Here is a 16245-nt window from a genome sequence, read left to right as displayed (position 1 = left end):
CAGTTTTTCCTCGTTAATAGAAAAAAAAAGAAGTGACAGTTTACAAGTGGCAAAAAAAGAGAAGAAAAAGAGGAAAAAAAAAATTAGTTAACAAAATATGCAGGCACACTGCGGTTTCCATGATGCTTCTCTCTTCAATTCTCCAGTGGCTAATTATAGATTATAACACAATTTCACGAGAATGTTCGAAGCGATCCCTTTTTCCCTCCCTATTCTTGGACAAGTTATATAGTTCCTATTTTTGAGCGGCGAAACCGATTGTAAATGTGTTGCACTGTAAAATATTTTCTCGAACATGTGTATTTTTTTTTTGTCTTTGTATGTGTTTTTGTGTGTGAGTGTAAAAACCATGAGACACACTGGGAACGTGCCTCCACCAATCTTCAAGTCTCTCATTCGTTTTCGAATCGATTGTGGCTCGCGGCCAAGCAATTAGGCAAGGGGGGAAGGGGGGGGGGAGGTGGTTGAATTGCAGCACCATTTTCACGTTTTACCTCCGAACTTAACCCAACGTTAAAATTTCAGTTCTTCACGGCTATATAATGTCAAAATAACAGAGTTTATTGTTTATTAGGGTTAAGTATATAATTTTAGTGCTAGCCAGATTCTTTAATAGTTCTATTCAGAATTTGTATTTTTGGTTAAAGGAAAACTTCTTCCCCCTTCACCTATTTAGGTTTATGAATTCGGTTTTGGAGTGAGGAAGAGAAAAAACTAAATTGAATTATAATTATACAAGTTATTATCTGAACGTTACACATTTATTTTTCCTTCAATTGATGATAGTTGCAATTAAATAAAAGAATAGTAGTTAAATAATCCACTTCCTAGGGGAATAATGAGTTAAAAATGCAATAAAAAGCAAAAAAAGCCAAATTAATGAGACTATTATTGCCCTAGGTCAATAATGAGTTAAAAATGCAATAAAAAGCAAAAAATGCAAAATAATGTGACTATTATTGCCCTAGGGTAATAATGTGAGTACTGTGAGGAAAGTGACCATTATTACCCTAGAGCAATAATCGATGTTTTATTGTCTTAGGTCAATAATGAATACTTTATTACCCTAGAGAAATAATGGGCACTTTATTGTCCTTGTTAAGGTCAATAAACTACTTATTGTTTCCCTAGGGCAATAATAGTCACTTTACTGATCAACCAAGTTTTTTTTTTTTTCTTTTTTTAATATTGCAGACTTCGCACTCGATAATTAATTTTAAAAAAGTAGCAAAAAGTAGCTTTCAAACTAAAAAAGTAGTAAAGAAAAGTAGTTATCGAAAAATTAAACTTGACATTAAAAAAAATTTGTTTTAGACACTTTACAAAACTGACAAAAATTCCCTTTAATATATTTTATTTTCCTGACTATTTCCTAATTTTCATAAAAAATATTTAGTTCTTTCTTATTCTGCTAATAAATTGAATTCTTGCAACGAATTTTATTATTCATAAAAGAATTTAAATATTTACAAAAATAATTTTTCTATAAATAATTGATTTAATTATTGTCAATTTCGACTAATTTTATGCAAATTCTAATTTAAATAATTTAATTCCTGAGAAATTTTTATTATTCATGGAAACAATTAAATTATTACGAAGATTTTTATAAAAAAAATTTTTAAATTCTTTTGACGAAATCAAATTAAATTTTTAAGAATAATTACATTTTTCGAAGAAATTGGATTAAAATTTTATTAAAAAGTAATTGAAATTCTGTGATGAGTTTTATTTATGGAAATAATTAAATTCCTAAAAAGCATTTTATTATTTATGAAAATAATTGAATACTTGTCAACGATTTTATTAGAATTTTGTAAAATAATTGAATTTCCAAGAAAAAATTTATTACTTTTAATAATAATCGAATTTTTGTGATGAATATTATTATTTATGAAATTAATTGATTTTCGCGAAGAATTTTATTAAAATGCCTCAAAATAATTGAATTTTTGGGAATAATTTTGTTATTTATCGACATAATTGAATTCTTTCGAAGAATTATTTATGTAAATAATTGAATTATTGTGAAGAATTTTATTAAACTCTACAAGAATAATTGAATTATTTCAAAAAAATTTAATAAAAATTATATTTAAAATAATTGAATTTTTTCGAAAAATTTTATAAAAATATTTGAAAATAATTGAATTCTTGTGAAAAATTCTAATATTATTGTAATTCCTGTAAAATTGTATTCAAAATAATTGAAATTCTGTGATTAATTTTATAAATTAAGAAAATAATTGAAAAGTTACTTAAGAATTTTATTCAAATTTTCAAAAACTATTTTGTTAATTATTTGAAACTATAAATTAAAAATAATTTTTTATCAATAATTGGAAATTTGTAGTAAATAATAATTATTAATAAATATTTTTTAATTAATAATTAAGAATAATTTTCAACGAATAATTGAAAATCATTAATAAAAAATATTTAGTTAGTGAATAAAAGACTATTTAGTTTATTATTCTTTATTATTTAGTTAATAAAATTATTGAAAAGTATTAATAAAAATAGCATTTAACAAATAATTGAAAATTTATAATTAAAAATTATTATTAATTTAGTTATCAATTTAGTTATTAATTTATTTAATAATAAGAATAATATCTAATGAATAATTGAAAATTTTTAATTAAAATTTTTAGTTAATTATTAAAAAATATTAATTAAAAATAATATTTAACGAATAAATGAAAATTTATAATTGAAAATAATTATTAATGAATATTTGAAAATGAATAATTAAGAATACTATTTAATGAATAATTGAAAATATTTAGTTTATTCATTAACTAAATATTAGTTCATAATAATTCAGTTATTAATTAAAAATTATTTTTAATTTATAGTTTAAAATTAACAAATAAATAGTTTTCCATCATTTTCAATTATTAACTAAATATTAACTATATATTTTAAATAATAATTTTTCAGTACTTAATAGTTCAATATTAATAGTTTTCAATTACTGCGACTATAAAAATGAATTTTAATGAGAAATTAGTTGTGATTCAATTTCTATATATATATAATTATAATATTAAAATTCTCTAAAGTGCGTGTAATGAATTTATAATATACATATACATATATATGAGTTATCGAATTGAGTTGTATGTGCGATAAACTCTGCGAGGTTCAATAAATTTATTACACTCATTTTTTTCTCCTTCAAGATTCCAAGAAACTGGAATGAGATCAAACGGGATGGGTTATCATCGAATGAGCCTATAAACGAACTTCCTAACCCAATAGCATTTTCAAAAAAAGGTCTTATCATTTATTACAGGGACACTGAAAAGCTTCATTCATGTTCAAGTTGACAATAATTATTATTATTCTTATTCAGAAAACACATTCCCTTCTTGATCGAGATTTATATTTTATGAAATTAGTCAACTTCAATTGTTCACCACATTATTATTTTTATTATTATTATTATTATTTTTTTAAAATTATTTTATTATTATTATTATTATTATTTACAGTCCATAGAATTAGGAATTGATTGTACCTACTGTTGACTTGAAGTATTTTTTTATCCTTTATTGTACTACCGTCGATTGAAGAAATAATTAATTGTAACTACCGTCTAGTGACTATAAATACCGTCAATTGAAGATATAATTTAATATAAATACCGTCGATTGAAGAAATAATTAATTGTAACTACCGTCGAGTGACTATAAATACCGTCAATTGAAGATATAATTTAATATAAATACCGTCGATTGAAGAAATAATTAATTGTAACTACCGTCGAGTGACTATAAATACCGTCAATTGAAGATATAATTAATTGTAACTACCGTCGATTGAAGCTATAATTTATTGTAACTACCGTCGAGTGACTATAAATACCGTCAATTGAAGATATAATTTAATATAAATACCGTCGATTGAAGAAATAATTAATTGTAACTACCGTCGAGTGACTATAAATACCGTCAATTGAAGATATAATTAATTGTAACTACCGTCGATTGAAGATATAATTAATTGTAACTACCGTCAATTGAAGATATAATTTTAAATAAATACCGTCGATTGAAGCTATAATTTATTGTAACTACCGTCGGTTATGACTGATTATAAATACCGTCGATTGATGTTATGAGTGATTATATAAATTCTAACTACCATCGACAGAAAACGGTACCGTCGATAATAGACGAGATCTCTCAAAGTTTCAAAATTCTGAAATAGTATTCAAAATTCTAAAAATACCGTCAATAAAATTTTTTTTAATTGTTAACAAATTATTATTAAATTTATAAATTTACTTTTTAATTAACTACCGTCGATTCAAGCTTTAATCCGGACTGATGTGCGTATATCTTCTGTCGATTCACCCCAGAACTATGGAGTAAATTAAACTGAAATTTTCTTAGAATAATTCAATACTTCAATCTGTGTAAAATTTATTGTCGAATTACCATCGACAATGCATTTACCCCCTATTCCTATAAATATATTATTAAACGTGAACGAACTTTGGTTCAAGTTTTAATACTCAAAATAGATTTTCGCCTGTAGTGAATTATCGCACGATTCTACTTTTCCCGTCAAAGCAATGTTTGCAACTATTTCTCAAATGTGAATTTATTATTAGAAATGACAAAATTACAAAATTCTATTTTTATCAGCTACACAAAAATAGAATCGTAATCTTGTATTAAAAAAAAAAAAAAGATAAAAATTGAGACAATATTTTTGTCATTTTTTTTTCAACATTTCGATTTTAATAGGAAAATTTGTATCTTTTCTTTGAAATAATTTTTTACTGTATTTTTTAGTCTTTTTCTTTCTACTTCTATACTTCTGGTCTATTTTCTTAATTTCCTCTTTTTTTCTATTATTTTTCATTCACAAAAAAAAATAATTTCATCGGAACCTAATAAAAAGTCGCGTTTTTATTCCGGGACGAAATTTTTAATTTCTTCATTATTTCCTTTATATTGTTTTATTTTTTAATGATAAAATAAATAATAGGTAAATTAATAAATTTTTATAATAAAAAAAATATTTTCGAAATCTAAGAAAAATCGTGTCTCCTTTTTCAAGTAGGTACGAAATTTTTAAATTTCTTCTTTTCCTTTTATCTTTTATTAATAAAATAAATAATAAGTAAATAAATAAATTTTTATAATTAAAAAAAATATCTTCGAAACCTAAGAAAAATCATGTTTCTTTTTTCAAGCACGAAATTTTTAATTTCTTCTTTTCTTTTTATTTTTATTGATAAAATTTAGAAAAAAGACAATTCCTTAGAATCTTGAACAAAATCGGTTTTCTTTTTTCCAGTACGAAATTTTTAATTTCTTCTTTTCGTTTTATTTTTTACTGATAAAATTTACATAGAAAAAAAATTTATTTGATTCAAATAACCAATTACTCGACTATTATTAAATAAATATTTACTTGAATCAAATAATTGTTAATTGAATCAGTTAAATGATATTTACTTCAAATACTGAAATAATTTATTCAAATAGAATTTATTTGATTCAAGCAAAAATTATTAAACCACAACCAATAATAATGTTCAAATAAATAAATAAATAAATAATTTTTGACAATGGTCAAGTAATCGGTTATTTGAATCAAATAAATTTTTTTTTCCCAGTGTATAAAAAAGATAATTCCTTCGAAACCCAGTAAAAATCGCGTTTCTTTTTTCCAAAACAAAAAATAAATCTTTTTCTTTTACTTTTTTGTTTTTTAAATTTAGAAAAAAAATCCCTTCTCAACTTAATAAAAATTGCGTTTTTTTCCAGAAATGAAAAATGAAATTTTTAATTTCCTCTTTTCCTTTTTATTCTTCTTATTTTTTATTGATAAAAAATTCCTTCGAAATTTAATAAAAATCTTGTCTTTCAAGAACATAAATTTTTAATTTCTTCTTTTTCTTTTTCTGTAAATTAAGAAAAAAAATTTCTTCGAAACTTAATAAAAATCGCGTTTCTTTTTTCCAGAACAAAAAAAATTAATTATTTAATTTCTTCTTTTTTTATGCTTTAAATTTAGAAAAAAGAATTCCTTCGAAACAATAAAAATCTCGTTTTTTTCCAGAAATGAAAAATGAAATTTTTAATTTCCTCTTTTCCTTTTTATTCTTCTTTTTTTTTATTGATAAAATTTAGGGAAAAAAAATTCCTTCGGAACTTAATATAAGTCGTGTTTTTTTTCAAGAACGTAAATTTTTAATTTCTTCTTTTCCTTTTTTTATTTTTTTATGATAAAATTTAATTTATCCATCGAAATTTAATAAAAATCACGTTTGCTTCTTTTTTTCCAGTACGAAATTTAAAAATTTCTTTTTTCATCTTATTTTGCAAAAAAAGAGAAAATGGGGGACAAAAATGAATTCCATCAAAGCTTAATGATAATGATAATAATAATAATAATAATAATAATAATGAGAGTGAATATAATGTCATTTAGTATTCCAGTATCGCGTGCCATGGATTTATTCGAGGAATTTGAGCCGGCCTTTTAATTCTTGATTCGAGTTCATGAAATCACGTGAGTGTTAGTTGTGAGTTGCTATAAAAGGGCCGATACATCGTATATATAAGTTGTTCGCTTCTGCTTTAAGTGTATCATCGTTGAAGCAGCAGCAGTCTCCCAATCGGGCGTCGAAGTCGCCCACCGGAACAACCTGCCGGGTGACTTCAACGAGCCGTCATGCGAAAAATCCCAGGAACAGATTTATTTTCATTAAAAAATTTCATTAAAACACACATTCAACATTTATTTTTCGTCAACATTTATACATTTGTTTTTGCTTTTTTTTCTCTTTTTGAATCCCGCGATTGTTTTCTTTTTATTAAACAAAAAAAAAAAAATTCAAAACGTTCTGATTTAAAAAAAATAATACATAATTTATTTATTTTATTTATTAATAAATAAATAAAATAAATAAAAAAAAATAAATAAATAATAATTTATTTCATAGAAACGAATATTTAAATTAAAAAATAATAAATAAAATACAATTTATTTAATAAAAAAAAAAAAGAATTTTGTTCAATTTTGAAAATAGCAAAAATAAAATAATAACGAATTTATTTATTTTATTTTTTAATGAAGACGAATATTTAATATATTATAAAATAAATATTGTTTAGTATTATGAAACAATAAAAATAAATAATATATTTAATATTTATTTAATAATAATAATTTAAATTAAATTTAAATAATTAAAAAATTTCATGTTAATTTATTAATAATAAATTAGCATAAAACTAATTATTATTTAAATATTATTATTATTATTATTACTTTCTTTTTTTTTATTTATTTATTCCTGTAAGTAAAATAAAATTCACGAGTCGAAAAAAAAGAAAAATGCGCAGGAAAATTGAAATTTTCCTCCAAAAAAACAAAAAATTGAAAACGAAGGACTGATGTTTCGCAAATTATTCGTTAATTTAAAAGAATCATTACAACTGTACCAATGATGATTGATGAAAATTATCATTGTGAAATGTACCTAAATAATTGTCAATTTAATCCCGACATATATAAGTATAGGGTAGTGATGAGCGATAATAATTTTCATCTGCTGATTATCATTATGTCGAATATAAATTTAAAGTACTATTCGCGAAGTGACAATAAGCAGCATCCACATCTTGCTCTTAATAAGCAATATATGTAGCATATACATATATGTATGACAAAGAACAAAAAGCGAGACATACTTATTAAAATTTGTCTTATCACATAATACCATATAGGCATAAAGTACTTCACTAATTATTAGATTCTATAACGAGAAAAATGACCCACTATTAAAATTTTTATATATAAATTAATTAATTACTCGAAAAGAATGAATAGGAGTAATTAAATTTTTTTTATTAAATATTTTCTATTGTAATAATGATAACATTATAATTTTATAAATAAGTGTAATAAAATACTGAAAAAATGTATTAATTCAAATACTGAAATTTTTGGCTCAAATAATTATTGATTTAAATTTATTTCATTTAAATAAATATTGTTTGTTTCAAGTAAATATTATTTGTTTCAAGTAAATATTATTTGTTTCAAGTAAATATTTATTAATTAATAGAAAAGTAATCATTTATTTCAATCAAATAGAAAATAATTGAATTCCATCGAAAAATTTTATTATTTATAAAAATAATTACATTTTTTCTGAAGAATTTTATTAAAATTTTAATTTAATTATTTAATTATTTAATTTAACAATGGAGTTTCCTTAATAATTTTAATTACATATTTTTGAAGTAATTGAATTTTGTGAAGAATTTCTTTCAAGTATTCTTTAGAAATTTTTAATTATTATAATTAAAATTTTAATTAAAAATTGTATTTCATTGATTATTGAATTTTATTAAAATTGTATTTGAAAATAATTGAATTCTTCCGAAGAATGTTATTATTCATGAAAATAATTTAATTCTCCCAAAGAATTTTATTAAAATTTTTGAAAATCCTAATTAAATTCTTTTGAAGAATTTCTTTGAAATTTTTTATGAAATAGCAGAGTTTTTTTTTAAATATTTTTGAATGAAAATTTTGAAAGTAATAATAATTAAAAAAATTGATTATTGAATTTTATTAAAATATTGTATTAATAATAATTGAATTCGATCGAAAAATTTTATAAAAAACTTTAAAAGCAATTGAATCCTTTCGCGAAATTAAATACAATTATATTAAAATTGTATTGAAAATAATTGAATTTCCGCAATAAATTTTACTATTTATAAAAATAATTGAATTCTTCCGAAGAATGTTATTATTTACATATGAAAATGATTGAATTCTTGCGAAGAATTTTATAAAAATTGTTGAAAACAATAAACAAGTACAATTAATTATCTAAGAACATAAGAAGTAAATTTTTAAAATTTTGAATTTGAAATTAATCGCAACAATTGAAATTTATATTCGAAAATAAAAAATATTGTTAATTTGGAAAAAAATAATAAATTTCAATATCATGTTTCGCGCGCTATAATATTGTATTAATTATATTTTAATTTTAATAATTTTTTTTTATTTTATTATTTATTTTCATTTTATTTATTAATTTATTTTATTATTTATTTTTCTTTTATTCATTAATTTATTTTTTAATTAATTTATTTATTACTTGATAAATAATAAAAATCTTCATATTACATAATAAAATATTCATTAAAAAAAAAAAACAAAAAGAAAAACAGAAGTTACTTGTTTCTTTTTCATTTTCTCCTTTTTCTCACTAGAAGAATCTGTGATGCAAATAAACGATTCTGAAAATCTTTTCATTTAAATGTATATATTATATTATATACGAAACATATGTAAAATATTATTTATCTCCATCAAAGTTGATGATATGCAATTTTTCAATCTTGGTGGTGCGTGTAACTCGACTCGAGCATAATATTATAAATTTATAATATAGCAAAGATAGTTTTTGTATACATATTTTGCATTTGATTCTTAGCTGCAAGCATCACATCCGGGGTAAATGTATGTATATTCATTTGCAGAGTGCTCTTATGAATTGTCCGATTATCACCAATTATAATTTTCAAAGAAAAACCAACAAGAACTTCTTATACAGATTCCTTAAATGCTCATTCCCTCCCTCCCACTCTTCGAAAACCTTTTTCACTCGCCTTGCTTCATTAGCAATTCAATTAACTGTTTAATGTATTTTACAAGAGTCGCTTGAAAATTAACGTGCTTTTTTAACTAACATTGTTTGCGGTTTTACTAATTTTTTTCAAACTGCCAAGTTTTGTAATTGCCAATTTTTGTAAATACTAGTATTTTCATTTTTCATTGTTTGCAATTAGTGTTTTTTGGAACTACTAGTGTTTGAAATTACAACTACTAGAGACTACTAGTAAATGCAACTATTATTATTTGCAACTACTATTATTTAAAACTACTAGTGTTTTGCAACGACTAGTAAATGCAACTATTATTTTTGCAAATACTAGTAAACACAACTATTATTATTTGTAACTACTAGTGTTTGCAACTACCAATATTTGCAATTACTATTATTTAAAACTACTAGTGTTTACTATTACCTACTATATTTTTATACAACTATTATTATTTTTAACTACTAGTGAATGTAGCTATTATTTTTGCAACTACCAGTAAATACAACTATTACTTGCAACGACTAGTAAATTCAACAATTATTTTTAGCAACTACTAGTAAATACAACTATTATTATTTGCAACTACAAATTAATTGTCCCAATGATAATTTGTAAAATATTTTTAAATTTTATGTTCGAAAATAACAAGAAATTTGTTCTTAAATTAAAAAAAAAGCCACAAAATATTAAATTTAATTTACGAAATTGACAAAAATGTATAAAAATTATTTTTAATTATTACATCACATAATATAGACTTTACAGTTATGAAAAGTGACCGGCAAATAATGTTTAAACGCAAATCCTCAATTCCTGCTGCATAACCAATCAAGGTTCCTTTATCCAGATGACATCTGAAGATAAAGTACCATAAAATTTATAATAACCATCCGGTGTGCCTTTAATCTTTTCTTTATCAATAATAAATCAATTCAGTGAAAAAAGAAAATATGAATTTTTAAAAATTGATTCAAATGGATTCGACAAATTTAATTTGTATTGTAATAAGTTTGTTTCTTTACCAACAACAAACTAGGATTAATTAAAATATTCAATTATTAAAAGTGTACTAAAAATGCAACGGTTTGAATAAATAGAGAAATTGCAAAATAAATAAATAAATAAATAACTATAAATAAAATAAACGGTGAAATTTCGAAATAAATAATTTTAATGATAAATAAATAAATGATTTTAATAATAAATAAATAAAACAAGATTTTTTACCAGCAAAAATGAATTGAAAAATTATAAAATAGAACAAAACTGGACCAAAAATTCAAATGAAAATTAACCAAAATTGCAAAAAATTAAATAATAAAAAAGTTGTAAAATAAAAATAAAAATTAATTTAACAAAAGTAGAAACATTTAATAGTAGGTAAATAATTGTAGTAAATAGTAAATAAATAATTGTAATATTTAATAGATGAATAATTTTAATAATTTTTAAATGAATAATTTTAATAACAAATAAATAAATAATTTTAATAACAAATAAATGAATTAATTAATAAACTACAAATACATGTAGTTTGTATAAATTCGTAGAATTCTAAAACAAAATAAATCTACAAGATAGCAAATAAATAGAAAAATTGAAAAATAGAATAAAAATGAACCAAAAATCAAAAAAATAAATTAAGTAGAACATTTTTTAAATAAAAGGAAATTTAACAAAAAATGCAACAAATTAAATAAATAGAAAAGTTGTAAAATAAAAATTATTACAACAAATATAAAAACATTTGTAATCAAATAATTTTAATAATTATAGTAAACAGATAATTCTAATAGTTAATAAATGAATAATTTAAATAATAAGTAATTTTAATAATAAATAAATTAAGATAATAAATAAAAAATACAAGAAACCAAAAAAAAAAAAAAAAATACAAGAAAACAATAGGAAATTTGTAAAATAAATATAAACAAAAAATTTAAACAATGTAAATATATAAAAAGAAATTAAACATTTATTATTAAAATTATTTATAAATAAAAATTATTAAAATCATTTATAAATAAAAATTATTAAAATCATTTATAAATAAAAATTATTAAAATTATTAATAAATAAAAATTATTAAAATCATTTATAAATAAAAATTAATAAAATAAAATAATAAATAATAACATTAAAATAACAATAATAATAAAAATAATAAATGAATAATTTAACAGGATTTAAATAAACAAAAACTAAAACAAAGAAAATAAATATAAAAACTGTATTAAAAAAAATTGGTTCAAGAAAAATAAATCCGTCATGAAACAGAAGTCGCGAAGCGAAATAATACCTAATAAGAATATAAAATTAATCGACAATTGATCAACGCACAAACACCCAATAAATCTAAAAGCAAAATCTCCCATTCAAATTCACAGCATCCTCTTCACGCAAATTATTACACATCTCTATACATACATATATATATATACAATAATCTAATCTCGAACACTCATTTCAAATCATTTTTCCCTCTCAAAAAAAAAAATCTTGCGACACATCATACAGTGGTTCTCATTCATTTCCCACCCCAAAAAATAATTTTTACTATTCCGACTCAAAAATCATAACAAGAAAAAGGAAAAAAATACTACTCACCACACTCTCAACACCTGTAATCCATCCAGTGAAAAGAAAGACAATCCATAAAAGTTCCGCAACTTTGAATATTAAGATGCGACCCTTCGGCCGCATCTTGTCTCTTCTTTCGCGGTCAAAAAATTAAAGAAGAAAAAAATCCCGATTGGAAAAAATTTTGGAGGGGGGTAGGGACAAGTGATGAAGAGAGAGAGAGAGGGGTGGGGGGAGGGATGATACTACCGCGATTCTCGACCAAAACTACACGTCATGTCGTTTTCTTTCTTTTTAAAGGTGGAAAAAAAATCACGAGGGAGAAAAAGAAATTTTTTTTTGTTTTTTGTTTTTAAAGTTTGGTCCACCACCGCGTCGAGAGTCTCGGAGGATATCGTCTCGCCGTGCCTTGTTTCGTTCTGTCGTGTCGGGAGTTTCTAGTCTCCCCTATCTCTTCCTTCTCTCTCTCGCTCTCTTTTTTTCTTTCTCTCTCTCTCTCTCTCTGAACAAGATGAAGAAGAAGAAGATGATGATGATGATGATGACGATTTTTCACCAGTGTCCCTTCGCTCTCCTCAACACACACTCCACGTCTCACGCTTCATTCGAGTGAGTGGTGGAATCTTTTTTCCTCAAAAGCCAAACGCTTTCGTCGCTCTTCTTCCGCCCTTTTATTTTTCTTTTGTATCCTTGCGCGTTTCGCTGCTGTCGCGCGGTCCGATATTCGTACAACTATAACACATTTCAACCGATCACACACTCGCCTTGCCCGCGAGTCGAGGAGCGAGCGAGTGAGTGAGAGAGAGAGAAAGAGAGGGGAAACAAGAGAGTAAAAGAGAGAGAAAACGAGAGAGGAAAAGAGAGAGAAAGAGAGAGAAAACGAGAGAGGAAAAGAGAGAGGAAACAGGGGGGTAAAAGAGAGATAAGGAGAGAGAGTGTGTGTCCACCAAGAGTTGGAGGAGTAGAGAGCCAATCAAAGAGAGAAAGAGAGAGAGGGAGTTGGAACCGCGCAACAGTCACGGGGAGATGCGCGATCTGTTCTCTCAGCCTCTTGGGTTCATTGGTGAACTGTTCGCGGTTGCTAGTCTGGACCGAGAGCGCTGAGTCTGGAGTCTGTTTAGTCACGAGAATAAGAAGCTTATAATCACTCAGGAGAACGAGGGAAGCGCCGAGAGGCGAAACGAAACGAACAGGAAAAGCCGAAAGAAGGATAAAAAAGCCAAAAGAGGAGGGAAAACCCAGGAAAAAGGATAAAAAAAATCCAAAAGAGAGAGGAAACCCCAAGAAAAGGATAAAAAACCCAAAAGAGAAGAGGAAACCCCAAAGAAGGGGAAAAACCTCAAAAAGAGGTGGAAAACACAAAAAAGAGGAGGAAAACCCCAAAAATAAGTGGAAAACTACAAAAAGAAGAGGAAAACTCCAAAGAGAGGTGGAAAACTCCAAAGAGAAAAGGAAAAACCCCCAAGAAGGAGAGGAAAATAAAAAAAAGGAGGAGAACAAGAGAGGAAAATGGAGACGAGAAGAAGAGATTTCCCATTTCCTTCATAAAAGAAAAAAGCAAAAATTAGCCGAAGAGGAAGGAAGGGGAATCCCCCACCCCCACCCCCTGGGGTGTGAAAGGAGAGGAAACTAATAATCGAAAAAGGAGGAGAAGTGACGAAGGAGAGGAAAATTAATTTCGAATAATAAGAGAAAACGAGGCAAAGAAGAGGAAAATAAATTCTGAAAAGAAGGCAAAGAGACGAAGAAAAAGAAAATAAATTTCGAAAAGAAGTCAAAGAACACACGACTAAATTAATAAGAAGGAAAAAGAAAGAAGAAGAACAAGAGAAAGACTAAAGAAAGAAGGCGATGCTTGAGAAGCAAACGAAGTAAAAAGAGAATAAAGGAAATAGAGAAAAGAAGAAAAAAAGAAGAAGAGAATTAAAAGAGAAGCAAAAGAAAAAAGGGTACCAAAGAAGCAAGAGAAGAAAAAGAAGAAAAAAGAAAAGTGAAGCAAAGAAAGAGTGCTAAAGAAGAAGCATAAGAATAAAAAGAGAAAAGAAGCAAAACAGGAGAAGAAAGAAGCGAAAGAGGAAAAAAGGACAGAAGAAGCAAAAAACGGAGAGTGATAAAGAAGCGAAAGAAGAAAAAAGCAGAAGGTGCTAAAGAAGAGAAAGAAGAAAAAAAGAAAGAAGAAGAAAAAACAGAGAGTGTTAAAGAAGAGAAAGAAGAAAAAAAGAAAGAAGAAGAAAAAACAAAGGGTGCTAAAAAGGAGAAAGAAGAAAACAGAGGGAAAAAGAGAAAGAAGAAATAAAGAAAAAAGAAGAGTAAGAGAAAATAAAGAAAAAAGCAGAGGGTGCTAAAGAAGGAAAAAAGGGGTTGGAAAAAAGAAAAAGAAGAAGAAGAAGTTGCACCACCACCACCGGCGGCAGCAACCTCCTCGCCGCGGAGGAATCCTAGCTGGCGTGGCTCGTGTCCACCGCCTCCACCTTCCTTCCCTCCTCAGTTCATTCAGAGTCCTCCCTGGATGGGACGACTCCGCACACGTCTCCTCACCACGGTGCCACTGCTGCCCGAGATTATTTGCCCGACAGTCCATCCGTAAACGGACTTAATAAGGCTCCTGCCAAAGTCGACTCCCTAGACCTCACAGGAATAGGGGGGTCGAGATGATCCGGCCGGGATTGCGGTGAGTTCTCATTTCTCAACCCTTATTTTTAACACATCTCTTCAATATTGTTATCAATTTTCATCAATTCCATTTTCTTCAATGTTAATTTACATCTATCCGAACGATTCATTAGACATTCATTCAAATTCTTTTTTCCTGTTTTCGTATCTTTTCGATATTTTTTATTTTTTTTTTTTAATCTTCTTTTTTCATAATTTTTTTTTTGTCTACTAGCTTTTTACTAGTGTTTATTTTCCGCCCTAGTGTTTTTCTTCTCTATTATACTGTTTCTTAAATTTTCCTTTTCTTTTCATAAAATTTTGAACGTTCAAAATGAAGGAAATATTTTTTTCTCGATATTTTAAAAAATTACTTTCGTTTAATTTGCCTTAATTTAAAAATTACTAAACTGAAATAAATGAATATTGCAAATGAATATTTAGTTCAAAATTATTTTTTAATTATTAAACAAAATTTTCTAAATAAAATTCAAGTTCAAAGAATGAATAAAAATATTAACTTTTGAAACTTTTGGGGAAATTCTTTTTTTTTTAAATTGTTCACTATTTTTACACACATCAATTTACGATTATTCGGGGAAATTTAATATTTCTTAATTTACTTATTTATTTAACTATTTTAATGATGAACAATTTTAATGATTAATTTAATTTTTATGATAATAATTAGTTTAACCCTCAACTATTTTAATGATTAATTTAATTCTAAACTTATTTAATAATTAATTAATTTCTTGGTTTAATAATTAATTGTTTTAATTTTTTATACATTATTTCCATTCTATAATATTAAAAAAAAATTTTTCCGTTTCTTATATTATTCGAGTATTTGTATACAATATTCTCATTTTCTTTATTCTTTTATCATTCTTGATATTCGTATTCTTTAACATTTGTCATTTTTTAATATTCTTCATTAATTTTATTTCTCTATTTTTCTCTTCTTTCTTTATCTTCGTTGAATTTTTTCTATATTAAACTTGTTTTATTTTATTTTCTTTTATTCTAAATTAAAATTTTTTTATTCTTATTATTTATTTATTTAAGATTATTATTATTATCATCATCATCATCATCATCATCATCATTATTATTATAATTATTATTATTTTTAATATTATTTTTATTATTATTAATTTCATTTTTTCTTCTTCTTCTTTTTGTTCTTTATCTTATTATTATTAAAAATAATCTTCTTTTATTATTTCTTTTATTCTTATCCACATTTCGCGTCTTCTTTAATGTTTCTTCTATTAATATTGAATCACTCTTTTCTGTGATTGAGAATCTTTGATTCTATTCATTTTCCTCAATTTTTTTTGTTTCTCTTCTTTTT

General features: G+C 24.6%; 3 protein-coding genes across 4 annotated transcripts in view; 2 read left to right on the top strand and 1 right to left on the bottom strand.

Moving 5' to 3' along the window:
* LOC122506850 (collagen alpha-1(IV) chain) overlaps window positions 1-13082 on the bottom strand; it is a 57769-nt gene extending 44687 nt beyond the window's left edge. The window contains exon 1 of the mRNA XM_043619217.1: window positions 12264-13082. Coding sequence (XP_043475152.1) covers window positions 12264-12359 — 96 coding nt within the window. The 5' untranslated portion in view covers window positions 12360-13082. The remainder of the gene's footprint in view (window positions 1-12263) is intronic.
* On the top strand, window positions 12763-14823 carry LOC122506947 (female-specific protein transformer-like). Its single transcript, XM_043619394.1, has 3 exons — window positions 12763-12845; window positions 13389-13665; window positions 14572-14823. Exons 1-3 carry the CDS (start codon window positions 12763-12765, stop codon window positions 14821-14823), a joined length of 612 nt encoding a protein of 203 aa, XP_043475329.1.
* Window positions 14503-16245, top strand: part of LOC122506849 (collagen alpha-1(IV) chain) — a 29486-nt gene continuing 27743 nt past the window's right edge. For both annotated transcript variants that reach the window (XM_043619215.1, XM_043619214.1), the window contains exon 1: window positions 14503-14907. In XM_043619215.1, coding sequence (XP_043475150.1) covers window positions 14888-14907 — 20 coding nt within the window. In that variant the 5' untranslated portion in view covers window positions 14503-14887. The remainder of the gene's footprint in view (window positions 14908-16245) is intronic.

Source organism: Leptopilina heterotoma, unplaced genomic scaffold (genome assembly GCF_015476425.1).
Source record: "Leptopilina heterotoma isolate Lh14 unplaced genomic scaffold, ASM1547642v1 Lhet_44, whole genome shotgun sequence".
Lineage (NCBI taxonomy): Eukaryota > Metazoa > Arthropoda > Insecta > Hymenoptera > Figitidae > Leptopilina > Leptopilina heterotoma.
Note: the sequence above shows the minus strand (reverse complement) of the source record. Positions and strands in the feature narration are given on the sequence as shown.

Coding starts and splice junctions, on each gene's coding strand:
- LOC122506947 (XM_043619394.1), top strand. CDS start 12,763: ATGATGATGATGATGATGACGATTTTTCACCAGTGTCCCTTCGCTCTC. Junction 12,846..13,388: donor ACGTCTCACGCTTCATTCGA/GTGAGTGGTGGA, acceptor ATAATCACTCAG/GAGAACGAGGGAAGCGCCGA. Junction 13,666..14,571: donor GAGGAAAACTCCAAAGAGAG/GTGGAAAACTCC, acceptor AGAAAAAAGCAG/AGGGTGCTAAAGAAGGAAAA.